At 35.8% G+C, this 17,331-nt stretch overlaps 1 protein-coding gene across 1 annotated transcript; it reads right to left on the bottom strand.

Moving 5' to 3' along the window:
• Positions 1-5,356: 5,356 nt before the first annotated feature.
• Positions 5,357-15,084, bottom strand: LOC149797485 (periostin-like). Its single transcript, XM_089960424.1, has 6 exons — positions 14,824-15,084; positions 14,014-14,225; positions 13,029-13,227; positions 12,220-12,306; positions 6,317-6,430; positions 5,357-5,639 (listed from the first exon to the last, which is right to left on the bottom strand). The coding sequence occupies exons 1-6, from the start codon at positions 14,978-14,980 to the stop codon at positions 5,539-5,541; spliced, it is 870 nt and encodes a 289-aa protein (XP_089816550.1). The 5' UTR covers positions 14,981-15,084; the 3' UTR covers positions 5,357-5,538.
• Between the last annotated feature and the right edge of the window lie 2,247 nt (positions 15,085-17,331).

Genomic DNA, 17,331 nt, shown 5'->3' with positions numbered 1-17,331 from the left:
ATCTATAGCCTCTGCATAGAAAATATAACTTTCAACCACTACTATTTAATTCAACAGATACAATCTAAAGTCTCGACCTATAAAATGAAACTTTAAAAACAAACATTTTTGATGCAACACGTGAAATTGGAATTCTGGACATACGACATTAAAATTTCAACGGCAACGTTCGGTTGAACCAGCTTTTGTCCGCTACGGCGCCTCATGGCTTAATATGAAGGCCACACACAAAAAATAATAATAATAATAATAATAACGCACGATGAAATTCGCGTCTCTGCCTGCATAAAGTTTAACACGATTACAAACCACGTATATAAGGCACTACGCGAAAAAGCCTTCTCAGGAGAAAAGGTCACGCTTATCGTAGATGAACTCGCGATATCCACATCCATAAAGAATGAAATGAACACATAGCGCATGCTTCTGTCAATATCTACGAGGCAAATTAACGAAAAAAGTTTTATATCGTGAAAGAGCGAATGCCCGCGAGTCGTTTACGGAAAATGATTTACGTTTGTCGTGCAGTCGACCAGCTTTTGATACTTTATATAAACCCAAAAGTGCGTATAAAAAACCCCGACATTGCAATTCTGCTTGTCGGAGACAACAATATAAATGCCGACATATTACCTGAAGCAATCACACAATATGGTCGCCTTTGCTACGTTTTTACACAGGAAATACTGTTAAACATGTTCTTTGTCAGCTCATGTCTAGATTTCTTGCAAATTTGCACCCATTACCTGTAGCAGGGATAATTAAACATACAAAAGACGCAGCAGATAGGATCTACAAAGAAATGTACTGTCACCTGGAAAACGAAGTGAGTGCGATCTTAAATTGATGATTACCAGTATTTTGGACAACCATAGTAGCAAAGTTTGCTTTGATAACTCGCATGTCACGGATAAATTTCATTCTGATGGCATTAATTTGTCTGCGATGATCTATGCATGCTTTAAAATACCCAAGAACCATTAAAACGGAAAGCATGGGTGTTCGTTTGTACATTATCCACGTTAGCGTGGTTGCAGCAGAATTCCCGTTGGGTGTTTCACTTTGAAATCCTAGTTAGCTGCCATTTAGGAAATAACATGCCAGGTCGTGTAGCATGTCTGCTTTTCAATTTTAATTGTATATGCCCCCAAAGGGAAATAACAAGCCAGGTCCTATGTCTGTCCTTTTTCTGCAAACATCCTTAGCGTATGCCATTGTGGGGATACTAGTCAGACCCGTACTTAATCATCTTTTTTAACATGGTCCTGAAAACCACTCGGGCACACATAATAATGGGTTCCAAGTAAAACGTTTGTGGGTGATTTTTACCACTGCAATAACTTTGACATATCAAAGTATCATGTTTCTTACTTATTATACAAAAGTAGACTTTTATCGGTGACTTTCTCTAATTATACACAAGTTGGCTTATATCAATGACTTTGGATTTTCCTATCTGCCCACCTTGGGAGATAACGGGTCAGGTCGCGTGCCTGTCCCTTTCCTTCAGTTCTTTTGTTATGGCCTACTTCTGGAGATAACATATCAGGTCCAGTACCTGCCCGCCACTCGTCCGTAGGGCGTGACTATACATCTGCCGTTTTGCTACAGAAAATTAGGTCAGGATTAGCATACCTTGCTTTGCCTGGACGGAAAGGTTCGATATTTGCTGTAAAGATGTAACAATGAAATGTACACAATCTGGGTACATGGTCAGGAATTACGGTCAGCCTGTAACAATGAATGTGCACATGTGGGGCACAGTCAGATTTCTGCGGTCAAATTGTAGCAATTGGACTGTGCACGTTTGGTACACATACGATAAAACACTGTACACGTTTGGTACACATACGATAAAACACTGTACACGTTTGGTACACATACGATAAAACACTGTACACGTTTGCCTTGTCATTATATAGCTTGCACATTATGCATTCTGCATACTTGTATATTAGTATAGACAAGAAAAAAATTTAAATATACCTTATTACACGCATATATTTATATATACATGCATCATTTGATATTCAAATTTAAACAGAGTTCTAATATAATTGATATTTTATCTTCAACCTGATTAAGTCATATCTCCACTGTCCTCGGTGAAGATCTGACAGCGACCGCTTACAGGTCATTTTCTGGTGACTTTTGAATTAGGCAATGGAAATCAGCTTTAAGAAATTTGTAAAAGAATAAAATCGTTCAACACACATTGATATTCTTCAGCCATAATCCCAAATGCGTGGATATAAGACTTCATCTGATTGGTTTATACAGTTAGCGATTATGGTAATAATATGGGTCATCAGAACATGACCCCTAAGCGATCGTGTCAGATCTTCACGTAGGACAGTGGATATCTAGTTTTAATCTAATTAACCACATCTTTCTCATAAAATTAAAAAGAGTTTAATTCCTAAACGTTTGTAGTATATTCTATAGTTTACTGGTATTGGACAATAAGTATTCTTAACAGGATTTTTTTTTCTTCAAAGGGAGCGAGTCGCAACTGTTTATAGATCTCATGAATGCACAAGTGATAAGAGTACTCAAAATAAATCAGTTCTTGGCATCCGTCCGTCTACGAGAGACGATGGCATAGCTCCAAAGTACGCTTTTGCTTATCCTTCTTTTTAGCTCTCTTTTCAGCTTGCTTTTAAATAAATCAGTTACGTTTGATAAAAGCTAATAGTATCTTTTTGACACCAAAGTGTGATTGAGTGCTGAGCGCTGCTTGTAATTGCAATCATTGAAGAATCTTTACTTAAAAAAAACACAAAATGAAACGAAACAAAACAACAACAACAACAACAAAGCAATTGTTATGTCAAGCACGAGTATCCTCGACAAGTGCAAAACGACGCGTCTCATGCCAAAATTTCATGACTTAACTTACTTTTTGAAACATTTAGTCTGGAATTCACCAGTTCGATTCACCCAGATTATGTCTAACTTCTCTGCTACAGCAGAATATATCCATATTAAATTCCTTCGAAATATACCCTTATCATCTCTCTCTCTCTCTCTCTCTCTCTCTCTCTCTCTCCACCCCATGGTATCGGACCAAAATTTCAGGTTATTATTCTCTGAAGAATATAAAGTCTAATTTGTACTTTTCAATTCACATATTTTTTTGGATATAAACAAAGAACACGATTTGATCGCATTACCCTCATTGTTGATGTAAATTAACATTACATCTTGTAAATAATTATGTGCGAATGTCAGGTGAAAAGGAGTGGCAGCGGGTGGTGATAAATTAGTATATTTCTTTTATTTGCTCATACAGGTATGAACAAAAAGAATACAAATTAGCCTAGCCAATCAGATTTCGGGAAATTGTACTGAAGAAAAGAAATTAGTTATTGTAATATATACGTAAATGGCACGTTTAAAAGGAATTCCGGTTCACAAATAGCTAATTAATCTTCTTTTGCTCTCACTTTTGGAGCGTAACCTAATCGAAATAGACTAAAAAACGTCCAGGTACAGACAAGTACTGATTTATGGAGGGTAACCGAACCTAAATAAACTAAACAACGTCACAGGTACGGACAATAACTGATTTTAAAGGTGAATAGCTTACAAATATTTCAACATCCTGTGTATTAGGAAACCCTAGACGACACATTTAGAAAATTTACTTTACAAAAGTGCCAGAATGCAAAACTTTAGGAAATACTATGCTAATTTGCTACACATTTTGCATTTAATAAAATTCGGTTTGTCACAAAATCAATTCGTTTCTTTTAATTTTTGAAAGTATTGTCTCCCTTTTTTTCTAGCTCTTTTTCGTTCTAATAACAATATCACGTGGTAACAAAAAAGACAACATGTCAACCAACTGTACAATTAAGTTTTGCCAATTTTCAATGATTTGTTAATATTAGAAGATGGCTATTTATATGCACATTATGTTGCCATATTCAATATTTTTATCACTTAAAGAATCTCTGGTTCCAACTTTCATTTTTAGTAAGAGCAAAACTTTCTAACACAATAATTAGCAATTTACAAACAGAATTTTGTAGGAACCACGGATATGGAATTTTTGGGTTCTGACAGTTTCCAATGAGGTTAAACAGAAATCTCCAATTGTGATTTTAAATGTTAAATGGCATTACAATATTTTTTTAATATCAGTTATGGGATTCAAACTGTAAGGGTGAAAAGAACTGCCAATAAGTATTTATGTTGCTCAGTCAGCTGTCTTTGTTACAGAAAGGATTGGTGCCGCTCATCTACACGGCTAACCAGGTGGTTGCAAAATCTATCTTTAGGGTAACAGTAATAGTTAAATTTTAGCTACGTTTGTATTTGTATGGCAAGTCATGTTTATAAATTACTGTGGAATGTGTTTTGATGTGAATGCGTGTTAGTGGTTTTACCGACTATATTGATGATATCATTATATTTAAGTTCTGAAAGGTCTTAGTCATCGTGTGAACCGGTCATCTGGTATTTTTCGGAGTGTAATCAAACACACGTTCATCAGACATGACTCTTGTGAGTGTGCCCTGATGCCCTAAATTGGTCACGATTTCGCATTGGTGCCGTACTTCTTAAATGTTTAAATGAGGTCAAATCGTTCAACCGGTATTTTTATCATGAGCATTACACACGAATAGATACATGTCTTCAAATATTTACTCGTAGGAAAAAATCATCACGATTAGAAAAAAAGAAGAAAAATATGCGTTAAAAGCTCTCTTGAGCGGCATCCACAGAAAAATGTTTCTGATACTATGAAAGCCATTTGCTGTGTAGTGTTTAAAGGTTTGTTCCAATGTCACAACACAGTGAAATTGTTGATGAATTCAGTAGAAAGTAGCAATAGTTTCCCTCTGTCAATCGTTCCTACTTAGCGACCTAGTTTTAACTATACTTACTAGGAAATGATACCAACTAAAGCCCACTGTGTTATGTAACAAATAAACTAAAACGTTTAAGGGAACAGGTCTCATGGGGCAGACTGCAATAAAGAACTATTGGCAACTTTGCACCTTTACGCTTAAATAAACGTTGAAATCATAAATTCAGCGTAATTTAATTACAGCAATGCCTTTGAGTTTATTAGAAGAAACTTTTATTCAGATTAGAGCCTGACTTTGACCAAATAGCAGCATATATATATATATATATATATATATATATATATATATATATATATATATATGTGTGTGTGTGTGTGTGTGTGTGTGTGTGTGTGTGTGTTCTTTATTACGCCTTTTTAAATCTTTGCACAATATATTAACAAAAATTTCATCTTCACTCGCCATACAACTATTCTCTTTTTTAAATTTCACGCATGGATACATATTTTTGTGTACTGTGTAGATAATAAAAGGTATCAGACGATATTCACATATTTTATTCATGAAATATACATATGTGTAGTTATTGTGCAGGTTTCAGGTCGTTTGCATGGTAACAAAAAATCTGCCGTATATTTGATAAAATCAAATGGTATCTAGAAAGATACTTCCATGACAGTTCTTTCCCAAGTATTCAGCTTAGTATGGCTATTCATTACATTTAGATGCCAGTGGGCACTAAAACTTTGTTGATGACGTGGACAACACCATTGCTTGCCATGATATTTTTATCAGTGACTGACGCTGAATCTACCAAAACAGCTGAAAAATATAAAAGGAAAACATTTAGTTTCGAATCTTTTCATACGTGAAAACATGTTTAAAAATACAGTAATTGCGTTCGATACTATGACTCAACACACAAGTTGGCACATGTATTATCTGCCCCTGATTTAACAGAATCTCCTTTGCTCCAGAACGCCAGAACACGCTTCTTGTCTGACTGTACAAGCTTGATGGTTTGACCTCTAAATGCTCATCATTCTGTGCCATATACAATCTCAAACAGTCTTAACTTCGGTACTCTCAATACATTTTCATTAAAATTTACAATGTTCTAAAAAAATATTATAATTTCATTTTTTAATTGTTTCTATGCAAATGAGTAGGCGGAGTTATCTTAGCTCATTGTTGCCATTTTCTACTTTGGAAATTAAAATTGAAAGTATTCGTTTGTACAGTGACTTTTTTGATAAAAGTATTTGTTTCTTGTGTACAACTCACACCACAGACTAATAACATAAACTAAGACCTGTCATCGCGTATTGTGCCTTACGAACCGGGACCACTGAAACTAAACTTGTTGAAACGTCAGCTTAACATTTGATATGCCTGTGTATTTTTAACGGCCTAACTAGCTATTTGGCTTTATTGGGGTGGGGTGGGGCGGGGTGTTTAAGCAGGGAGCGCTTATTGCAAGAGTAATATACACGACATACCTCCAGCGTTCTTTGTGACGAGAAGACTTGATCCCTGCTGTGTTTGCAAGTGGTCACCGTTGTTTATCTGATCTATAGTACGACCTCCGGGAACCACGTGGTTTAAAAGGATCGCTAACAATTAAAACTAAAACAGTAAACTTCATGTGGATGTAGACTGATGCAACTAGTCCAGAAGATATTATGTGAACGCATGCGACAGCCTAAAAGTCTGTATGGGTAAACTGGTCATGTACGACTTGCGCAAAAAAGCGTTGCACAATAGCAACAGTAATAGGAAATAAGAAGAAAATCACAAATAACTTAGCTTTAGGTTTGATTGCTTAGTGTGGATAAAGATATCCAATAGGTTATGATCCAATATATATTAACCCCTGCGAAAAAGAAGTTAAATACTAAGATGGACATTTTGGAAATATTTATGGGAGCAATTTTAGAATGATATTTTCTTTAGAATTTTTATACAATTAGTAGTGTGATATACGTCTAAAACGTCTGAGTCACAGCCAGCACACTTGAATACTCATATAAATCGCATGAGACACTATTTATTGTACATCGAGTAGAGCGGAGAAATAAGATGAAATTATTGTACAGCATAAGTGATGGCAATAGGCTATATTGTTGTAAATTCAATAGTTCTCAGAGAGGTGATTGAACTATTTTCATGAGTTCATATTGAAAAGAGCAATCTCAATAGCAAAATATACAGTGCATTTGTTTACAAGATTTACGATTACTGAAATACAGAAGTAAAACCAACAAGTCTTGTAAAATTTAACAAATAATTTAATTGTAAAAGTTATAAACGAAAATGTGAGAGGAACGTAGAGTAGTATTATGAAGTGAATCCAAAATAATCCTGAAAAGTTCTATTAAAGTCCAAAAGAATGAAAAGTTCCGTATAATTTTTGAACCGAAAATGTACTTGTCCACCAACAATCGTGACTTTGTAAAAATGGCGTCGTCTAGAACACCTTTGAATAATTCGGAACAGTTCCAAAATATATTATAGTCCAATGAGCACTTTCTGTTTCCACTGAACAGTCCACACAAATGGTTTTTCCTCACAAATATCTAAGTACAACATAAAACACGTCTGCATACTAGATGTTACAACATTAACACAAGAAATAAGAATGACTCCAAAAAAGAAATCAAATCTGATTGTTCATTTCTCTCCTTCAAGAATATATTACCGCTATACGTTGCAATAAGCCTCACGTGATAGATCTTACTCGTCCAGTATGAATTAGCTTAATTCTTCTCAGATATCACCTGATCGGTCTGTCCAATTGTAAGACAGTGCATAATCTCGAAAACATATTTACTAATAATTTTATTATTACTAACTGATAACACATACGTAAGGAAAAGGAAAGAAAGGAGAAAACAGTTAAAACATATAGATCAGTCTTTCTGGTTACATGACAGCTGATAAAATTTGAACTTATGAATTAAAAATTAGTAAAAGAGTAAGAATTTCAAAATATAAATCGATATTTGCAAAGGGCTACCTACCTGGGTCTACCGAGGAAATATTTAGAATCGCGCAAATAATTTTTGGTGATATGAGAGTTTATAAATTTTAAGACGTAAAGAGAGAGAACAATACAGACATGTGTTATGAACAAGAGTTATCTCTATACAACAAACAAGATGACATGTACAAAGCGGAAAAGATTCTGAAGGCCATAAGAATGGAGGTATTTGTATGTAATTTGAATCGGAAAAGATATGACAAATCACATGCAAGGTTTTCCAATAAAATAAACGACCGGAGCACAGTAACAAGACAACAATATTAGATAGCTTACAACTGTTGAGATCGTAGGAGATAATGAATTTTCAGAAGGTAATAGGTGTGTGAAAAACAATGCTTCAGAAACCGAAGGAGTTAAATCGTGAACATCATGCTTATCTGTACTGATCACATGGAAAAGAGTACAACGCAAAATATTACAGTTAAAAGCAATACAGTACACAACGACAAATATGACAATGTCTTCTGTGACGTCACACATTATCACGAGTGGATATCCTCTCGTGATAATGTGTGACGTCACAGAAGACATTAAATAAATATTATTAAAAGATAAAGTTCATTATCTATACATTTAAAGAAAGCCGAGAAATAAATACAAATGATCAAAAGCTGTCTACTAGAATTTGTACAAGGTTGTGCAAGTCACGGGAGGTGGACGGATTCTTGAGTACGTTTGAACTTCTTTCAAAGTTCATACCAAACAAGTATGGCGATTTACACAAAGATTAGATAATCAATACAATTTTCCTGGACCATCTATAACTTTTACCTCATCCCTGAAACATTCAATCTCAAAGAATGATCACAGCGTTAAACGAAATCTTTTTAAATAGAAAGAATTTGTACACCACCTGGAGGAAGTAAAATACAGTATTCTTTTCACGGTGCGTTTAAAGATTTATAATGTTCAGTTTTAGCACAACTTTCGCTTGATTGCTAATGAAATGAAACTACTGAAGTTAATGGCATATTCTTTGTTGTCGCAAAGAGACAAGCTTTCTGGCAGAGCGGCAATGTCAGCAGAGGAATGATTATAAATTGGTACAAATCTTACAAAGAAAAACTGATATAGAAAATGGTAAAAGGAAATACAAATACAGAGATGCTACAACTGTGTATAAGAAACGGGTTTAATCATGTAGGAAATTAATATATTATAGTGAATAATCAACACTGCAATGGAATGTGGAAAAACCATAAATAGACGCTCAATGTATTTGCACAAGAAACACCAGTTAAATTATACGAAGTGTAGGTATGCTAATTTCTTGATTTTAAATGCTGGATTTCTGAATTTGTTAAAGCGAAAAATAGTTTAAAGAGAATGGGCTAGATAAATCTAACACTGTACACCATTGTGTTGGTAAGCCTGCTTTTGTACAAGCTGTTTACAATTCTAAGAAATAACCATGGAACAGTATGCAATGTTTAGTACTAGAGAACATTGTGCACTGATCAAATGTCAATGTGATTTAAAAAAAAAATATGTGTTCACCTTCTGTCACACATTTTCCCCAAATGTCCGCATCAGTATCAAAAGCTTCTGCCCCCTAGTGTAACATATATCCGAACATAACCAACAAGCATCATAAGGGATAGTTCATACATCCTATTGCAAAACCGTTTTAAACTAAGCGACTGGACTTTCGGCTCTATAATTTATGAAGTTTTCTTATTCCATTTGTAATACATTTGGGGTATGTGCATTTGGTTATAGCGCACCGTTTTAAGGAATTCTTAGATTTTTTGTGATTATTTGTCTGATTATTGGAATTAGATGCAACGGAAATTTTCCTTTGCCCGAAATAATTAGCCAATTCTTGTCGAAACGTCAACAACGGCGAACAATTGTTTGATTTTCTCCAATATGTCAGAAACTGAACGAAGTGTGTCGAGCTGTTTTAAAAATTGAACCATTCTTGATTACGACTGGCATAATCTGGAAATTAGCAGACGCAATTAGGATACACTAGCTGGGTTGGAACTACCTAGGTGTGCGTACGCGTGTCTTCCCTTGTGTTACATTGTTACAAGTTTGACTCCTAATTTCTCTGTAATGAACCCCTGTGTTCTGCATTGTCCCCAAGAAGTAAGCCGCTGTAATATATTGCTTGATTGTAATTACTATAAAGGCAAGAATCTTCGTAAAAATGTGCTTACAATTGTTTTGCAAAATGTGAAATTTCCCATACTGGTTGGAACCCTTCCATTGTGAAATCTTCATTTTCGAAGGTGCGTAGCTTATAAATGTTGTCAAGTTCTTCAATTTCGAAAGTCGATAAATCTTACATGTAGCAATCCTATATCCGAAATAGAAGCGATCGGTTCTGAAAAGAATCGGAACTTACATGAGATGCTTCGAATGGCCTCGAATGTGTGACAGCATATACACTTGCAGACAATTATATATTTTGTTCGCCAGTAATTCTCTGTCAATCCTTGTTTTATAAATTACAGGGGTGGTCCGAATGACAGCTAATGGTGTATAACGGAAATATGATCCTTAAGATTGACCCGAAAGTTGCGAATGGGAGATTTGGTACTTTTACAACATTGAGGATAGGGCAGGGCAAAATACGGTCCGCGGGTCGGACGCAGCGATTGAGCTGGGTTTTTTCCCCCGTTAATTTACATAACAGATTGTGGCTTTAAAAATAATTTATTCGGCCCGGGCCTTGGAGGAAGTTACCCATGAATGTGGAAGAGGTCCCACAAGGATCTCAAGTGGGACGTTTTTTGCCATCGAAAGACGCATTCGGAGACCATGTAAATTATTCTGCAAAACAGAAGAATGCTTATGTTGTGTGCTGGCATAGTTATTTGCAGAAATGTCAATTGTCAAACATTTTGTCCGCCAGATGTTCTCTTTTTTCGGACCACCTCGACTATTTCTGTTATGTGATCGAAAAATACATTCATGCCTTCTTCGTTAACCTTACGCCAAGGTGGGTCTGAATGCAAGTATAGTTCAATGATTAGTCTGAATAATTTGGAGTGTCAGACATTGATATATATGGGGCAGGATCAGTGGGATTGACCAAAAAGTTGCTATTTGCAAAGGACTGTAATAGTCAAATTGTTAGGAACATGCAAACTCGGTATACGGCTCATTATGCCACGGCATATCGGATTTTAGTTGGGTTTTTTTTTTTTTTTGTAGTTGGCATCCCGCTACACAAATGCAAATACACTAAGCAGTTTGAGATTACTTAGTGAAAAAAAGTTGAATCCCATTATGACCACACTCCTCTTGTAAGTAAAATATATTTTATAAATCCAGAATTAATTTGTTTCCAAGTAAATATTTAAATAGCGGGAAAGGGATAAAGAAAAAACGATCTTTGGAAAAGGTTTCCACATTTTGTTTATCATACAAATAAATAACTATGTTTTTAAGGAATGTGTGTGTGTGTGTGTGTGTGTGTGTGTGTGTGTGTGATTTGGATTTTTAACATAGCTTTAACAATTTTTCAGTCATATCGCTACGATGTCTGCAGTGGGACAGTTTATAGTTATGTCTAGCACTGGGGTATCATGCCGCAGACATGTAGCATGATGTCCCACCCAGTCACATTATCCTGACATCAGGCCGACCAGTCCTAACACTAACCTCTTAGTGCTGAGCGCCAAGCAAGGCAGCCGTTAGTACCATTTTTGCAAGTCTTTGTTATGACTCGGCCGTGGATCGAACCCACAGCCTCCCGCATCTGAGGCGGACGCTCTAACTACTAGGCCACCGGAGCGGTGAGGAATATGTACTTATAGTGTTAATTATCGCCTGAGAATGGAGAAAATATGCTTTCCTTTAGATAATTATGATGTCTTAGATATTGTTTCAGTACATTAAAATGTCGCCCGTAGACAGTTATGAAACAGTTTTGTAGATCATAACAAATTCAAATTAGAGATATTTTACCAAAGGGAAAAGGCATTAAAATATGCATTAGTTAACTGCCTTCACTTTTACACCTTGGTAAAAAGACCACCAATACTCTTCATCAAGAACATTTTAAATGATAAGTTTTCATTATTTAATTAGCATTAGAACAGCAAAATCACCGAAATGATCCAATAAAAACAGCTGAAATCCGTCCTTATTGTTTGCATAATTATTCGGGAAAGTTGTTTTCAGCGGAATCATGCTTGGCCCATCGCAATATCTCATAAAAGTTTAGCAAATCTCTAGACGACGAGATTTGAATGAGAGCATTTACCAAGATGCTGCTATGAGATAATAACCGTTGCAATAGCTCAACCTACTTTGGTTCAAATGAATTTGTTTTGGTTTTTCTCCGGGAGCGTCCTCCAGATGTGAATGTCCCGAGAATAAACAATCTGAGCACGTTGGTACTCTTACCTTTTAACTGTGCCGTACTCAATTGAAAGATATGTGTGACAGTGCGGAAAGCTTCGTCGGTAGGAGCAAACAGAGTAAAGTCACCACCTGCAATAAACACGAGTGAAGGGGAGGTTTTGTGTTTTCTTTTAAGTTTAACGAACGTGAAATCAGACATGTCATTCTCTATTCAAGGCTTACAAACCTGAAACAGTCACATGTCAAAACATTAATATGTTCGATTTTTTTCCTCTCCAGTCATCTCAGTTTAGTTTTTGATATTTGCTTTTACTGTTATTGTTGTTTTTACTATATTATTATTATTATTATTATTATTGCTGCTGCTGATGTTGCTGTTTTTGTCAAACTGGGATACGGGCTAATTATATCTCGCCTCGAATTATTTGATTATAACCCTGAATGATGACTATTACTGTAGTTGTACTCACTATTTTGTCTATATACAATCAAAATCTTCGTCTTCGTTTGTCATCATCATCATCATCATCAGTAAACTTAGTAGCAATAATAGCAATATTAGCATTACTTTTGTTCTTGATGCATTTAGACAGATAAACAAGTAATTACCTATTCATAAAAAGCAGTTACAAACGAGAGCTAAGTTAGCTAACTAACACAGCCATCAAATTACTTGATAGGCAGGGAGGTAAATACCAAAATAAGAAGACATACGCAGACAGATATTAATAAAGAATGCATGCATACGGGGAAATATTAAGCGACCTAAACTAAGTGTACTTGGAAAATAATAAATAAATGAGCTAGCCAAGATAACAATAATTAAAAAAGTCGATGCGATTTCATCTCACTTTCTAAGACCTGTGTGAGGTTGGTGATGGCAAGGGCGAGAGCCAGGTCCTTGAAACGACTGTCGTCCTTGATGATAATCTCCGTAATGCTCTCAGTCGAAATCAAACTTGGCAAAAGCACATGGTCGATTTCATGTATTACACCGTTGGCGACAACAATATCTCTGTTTTGAATGCGTGCAACATCATTAACTACCAGCTGAAAACAAAAAGTATGCATTATTGTTTTCCTTGCGAATATGCATATACATGAATGAACATTCATGCAAAGATTATATATTCCGCTCCTGTTAGTACGAAATCGAGCGGATGGCAATAATCTGTTCGTGTTATCAGAAGTTCTTATCAAGCTGAGTTATTTTCATATAATTACTCTGGAATTTAAACAGGGAATTCAAATCTATTCGGATAAAGTATAGTTGACGGTACATACATACATACATACATACATACATACACATGGGCATACGCACACACATTCACAGACATACATGCAAATTTAACATTCCAAGGGGATGAGAAGTGTCATTTTGCATATGAGTTTCTCTGAGAGGTTATTAAATTCACGACAAAATTAAAAGTATGCATTGTCTCCAACACAGTATTTATCTTAATAATTTTGTATTACACACCTTTAATGCATATAACATAAACACACTTGTTTGTGCACATATACACAATTTAATTTCAGATGTATTGAACTCGGTTCCGTAATGACGTAAGAATAATTCTGGACTCACCAGTCTCATCCAATAAAAGTTGGAAGTTTTAATGATGGAGAGTGATTTCGAGAGGATAAAACCTGTTCAGTTTCGAAGAAAGAAAGATTTTGTTAATGTTCGAGATTACCCGGGCTTTACTGTTTCAATAAGAGGTTTTTTTTTTTAAAGTGATATGAGATCGATAACTTCAAATCATGTTCAACAGTTAGCACAGCAAAAAAAACCGTGTATTTTCCGCACAAAAAACAACACCTTAAACCTACCCCGGTAGCGGTTTTCTCTACTTTGATGGTCTGACCCTGCAGAGTTGGTTCATTCACGATTCCAGTCACAACAGCCACGAGTTTGAATTCTTGTACCACGTGGTACTTCAGCATTTCTGTAAGCTTGTTTGGGTTTGACGTCAGCGATGTCAGTATGTTAGGACTAAGCTTGGCAAAGGCAGCGTTTGTTGGAGCGAAGACTGTGAATGGTCCTAGAAAGATACGCGAATAAATCAAATGGTAACAATGTTACTACAGTTAGGTATATTTGGTCACACCTGACTGATACAAAATGTTTATATCGTTCGAGAAAGAATACCCTATTCAAAGTCCCCCCGTTCCTCGTTCTGCTGCTGCTACTACTACTACCACTACTACGACCTATCCGTAGACCTTATTTCAAACACCATAATGACCACTTGTACTAGTACTACAACCGAGGCTACTTCACAACTACTACTAGTAAAACTACTTCATTGTTGCTAATTTCATTTACTGTTAGTACTATTATAGCATCAACTACACCGTGCTTGATGGCGACTCAGACGCAGCTTGTCTTTCAATCTAGTTGATCCTTAGTAGCAAGACAAACCATAGAACATATCAGAATTTTGTAGCAATTTAGAATTCCTTCATTTTATCTTACTAATTTTGGGTTTAGTAAAATAGAGACCATGTACTGTCATATATATATATATATATATATATATATATATATATATATATATATATATATATATATATATATATATATATACAGAGAGAGAGAGAGAGAGAGCAGGTCTCATACGCTTCCAGAACTGAGCTTACCACTTCCCTTGAGCACTTCATCTAATTTCGTATCATGAAGAAGCCTGACAAAAGTTGAATAGCCATGATCTATCAAGTACTGTATGACGGTTTTGTTTTCATACGCCAAGGAGGAGCCGAGAAAGACAAAAACGAAACAGAGATGGAGAGCCCACATGTTGCTTCTGTTCGGAATGCTGTCTCAGGAAAGACTATGGCTGAAAACTATGACCTCTCCGTCAGGTGTGTGCGCTGATATCGAAGTCGTGATGCCGAATGATGACAGAAAGACACAGATTTTCTATTGGTGGAAAATCTGAAAATGATAAGATAAGGAGCATTTGCAAATTGTTTGCTGTTACTTAATCTTCATAGAGGTACTGTCTATCTAAGGGTTTCATCAAATAAAAGTAAGGTTTTAGTTATATTTTGTTTCTGTATATCTGAGCAGAAATGAACAGTAATATCGAAAACTAAACAAAGTATGTAAGTCAGAAATATCAATGATAACTCTCTTGCTTCTTGGGGATCTAACTTACTCTAACCGTCTTAATAATATGCATTCAATTTCATGATCATTAATGACAACAATTTTTTTTTAAAAATCCTGTCTTTGTGCCTCTGCCGTGGTGGACTATGAAAACTCGAGTCACCTCTTACAGGTATATGAAATCTTATGGTTTCCTTTCCAGATCTATGAAAACTCAAGATTCCCCTTCCAGGTCAATGAAAACTTAAGGTTTACCTTCCAGGTCTGAGAAAACTCGAGGCTCCCCTTCCAGGTCTATGATAACTCAAGGTTCCAATTAGGTCTATAAAAACTCAGCGTTCCCCTACCTCTTTTTGTATAATCTTGGAAGAAAAAAAATTCTTCAATAAATCGAAGAAAAAATATAATACTTCTATACGGCTTGGACCCAAGATTTATTTGCAGACCATTTTTAGACCTCCCGACTAGGACGGTGCAAACCTTTGATCCTGTGATGGTGGTAGCAGTTGGTGTACGTAGATTGTTCTTTGCGCCCATGGTTTTGAAGCCCCAAGACCTCTAGCAACCGGGGAAACCGCCCCGTCTGTACCCCGTGCATTTCTTAATATTTTAAGGTGTACATATTTTCATTAATTTTAAATATATATTTCAGAAATAGTTGTACGTTAGTCTTTTAAATTTGTGTTTAGTTTGTATTGGTTTTTGATCATGATTATTGGTAACAGAAGAAACCTCTGTACATATGTATCAGTTTCGAGTCTGACTGCAAGTAGAGTTTTAGATTTATGTAGCGAATGATTTATTTATTTTATGGTTCAATGTACATAATAATTTTGTTACTCTTTATTTTGGGGGCCGCTAAGGATCACTGCCATCTCACCTCTGTCTGCGTGGGTTCGAGTCTCAGGCTCAGCCGGTGTGGGTACTTGAGAAAGATTGCCATTAGTTTTCCGTGGATCGGTGGTTCTTTCCGGGGTTTTCCGGGTTCTTCCTCCACCATTAATACTGGCCGCCATGTATAGCCTATCGTGCTGAAAAATGGCGTTAAACCCCACAACAACAACAACCGGTGTTTTCCCGCGTTCTTTCTCGACCAGTTATACTGACCGCCATATATAAACTATCCTGTGCTGACAATGGCGCCAAACCCCATAACAACAATAACAATAACAACTGTTAATTTTGCACCTTTGTAAACATGTATAATCTTTATCTGTACCTCTGATAAATCATTCATCTAGAAAAAGTTACAGAGGAGGCAATGGGTCATTCTTGAAATAGCCATGCAAATTATCAATGATCAATTTTATGCACATTATGAAGCACGATCATAGCCAAAGAGGTATAAAGCCGGTCTGACAAAACAAAAACAGTGCAAAGAATATGATGGCATTAGTGTTTCTACGCCATTTGGAAAATTTAGTTTCGACATCTAGAAGAAGAAGAATAAACTTAATTTCTCAAATACCGGTGTTTCCTAAGGTTTATAAACATGATTAATAATCCACTAATGATTATCAGCTCAATTGTATATTATTAAGATGGTCACAGTGTGTCAGATCACACATTAAAATGAGAATTAAGATAATTTTCAATGGTCGTTTCGACTTACATCATTTTGTTTTAGTTTCAGATACTACCGTATATTTTGGTGCTGGTTGGTTGGTTGTTGTTGTTGTTGTTTGGGGGCCTGATTGTTTTTGCGGGGGGTTGGGGTTGGTAGTTTTTTGGGGGGTGCTCAAATACACGAAAAGAAAATTTAACACTAAAACCTTACCTTCCGTTAATGAAACACTAAGAATAAGGAACATCAACTAATTAGCAAATGCTCCTTGTCTTATCATGTTCAAAAATTTCAACCAATATAAAATTTTTGTCTTGATGTAATCATTCATAATCATTTGGCGTCACTAGTTTGATTCACTTTTTTAGCGCAAACACTTGACGGAGGGGTCATTGCTTTCAGTCCTTGTCTTTCAAGAGACCACATTCCGAACAGAAACGGCATGCATGCTCTCCATCTTTGCCTCGTGTTTGCA

The sequence above is a fragment of the Sinohyriopsis cumingii genome, chromosome 6 (genome assembly GCF_028554795.1).
Source record: "Sinohyriopsis cumingii isolate HCF-2022 chromosome 6, ASM2855479v2, whole genome shotgun sequence".
Classification (NCBI taxonomy): Eukaryota; Metazoa; Mollusca; class Bivalvia; order Unionida; family Unionidae; genus Sinohyriopsis; species Sinohyriopsis cumingii.
This window is presented reverse-complemented; position numbering and strand designations above follow the sequence as displayed.

Coding starts and splice junctions, on each gene's coding strand:
- LOC149797485 (XM_089960424.1), bottom strand. CDS start 14,980: ATGTGGGCTCTCCATCTCTGTTTCGTTTTTGTCTTTCTCGGCTCCTCC. Junction 13,228..14,013: donor TAGAGAAAACCGCTACCGGG/GTAGGTTTAAGG, acceptor TTTTGTTTTCAG/CTGGTAGTTAATGATGTTGC. Junction 5,640..6,316: donor CGTCACAAAGAACGCTGGAG/GTATGTCGTGTA, acceptor TATATTTTTCAG/CTGTTTTGGTAGATTCAGCG.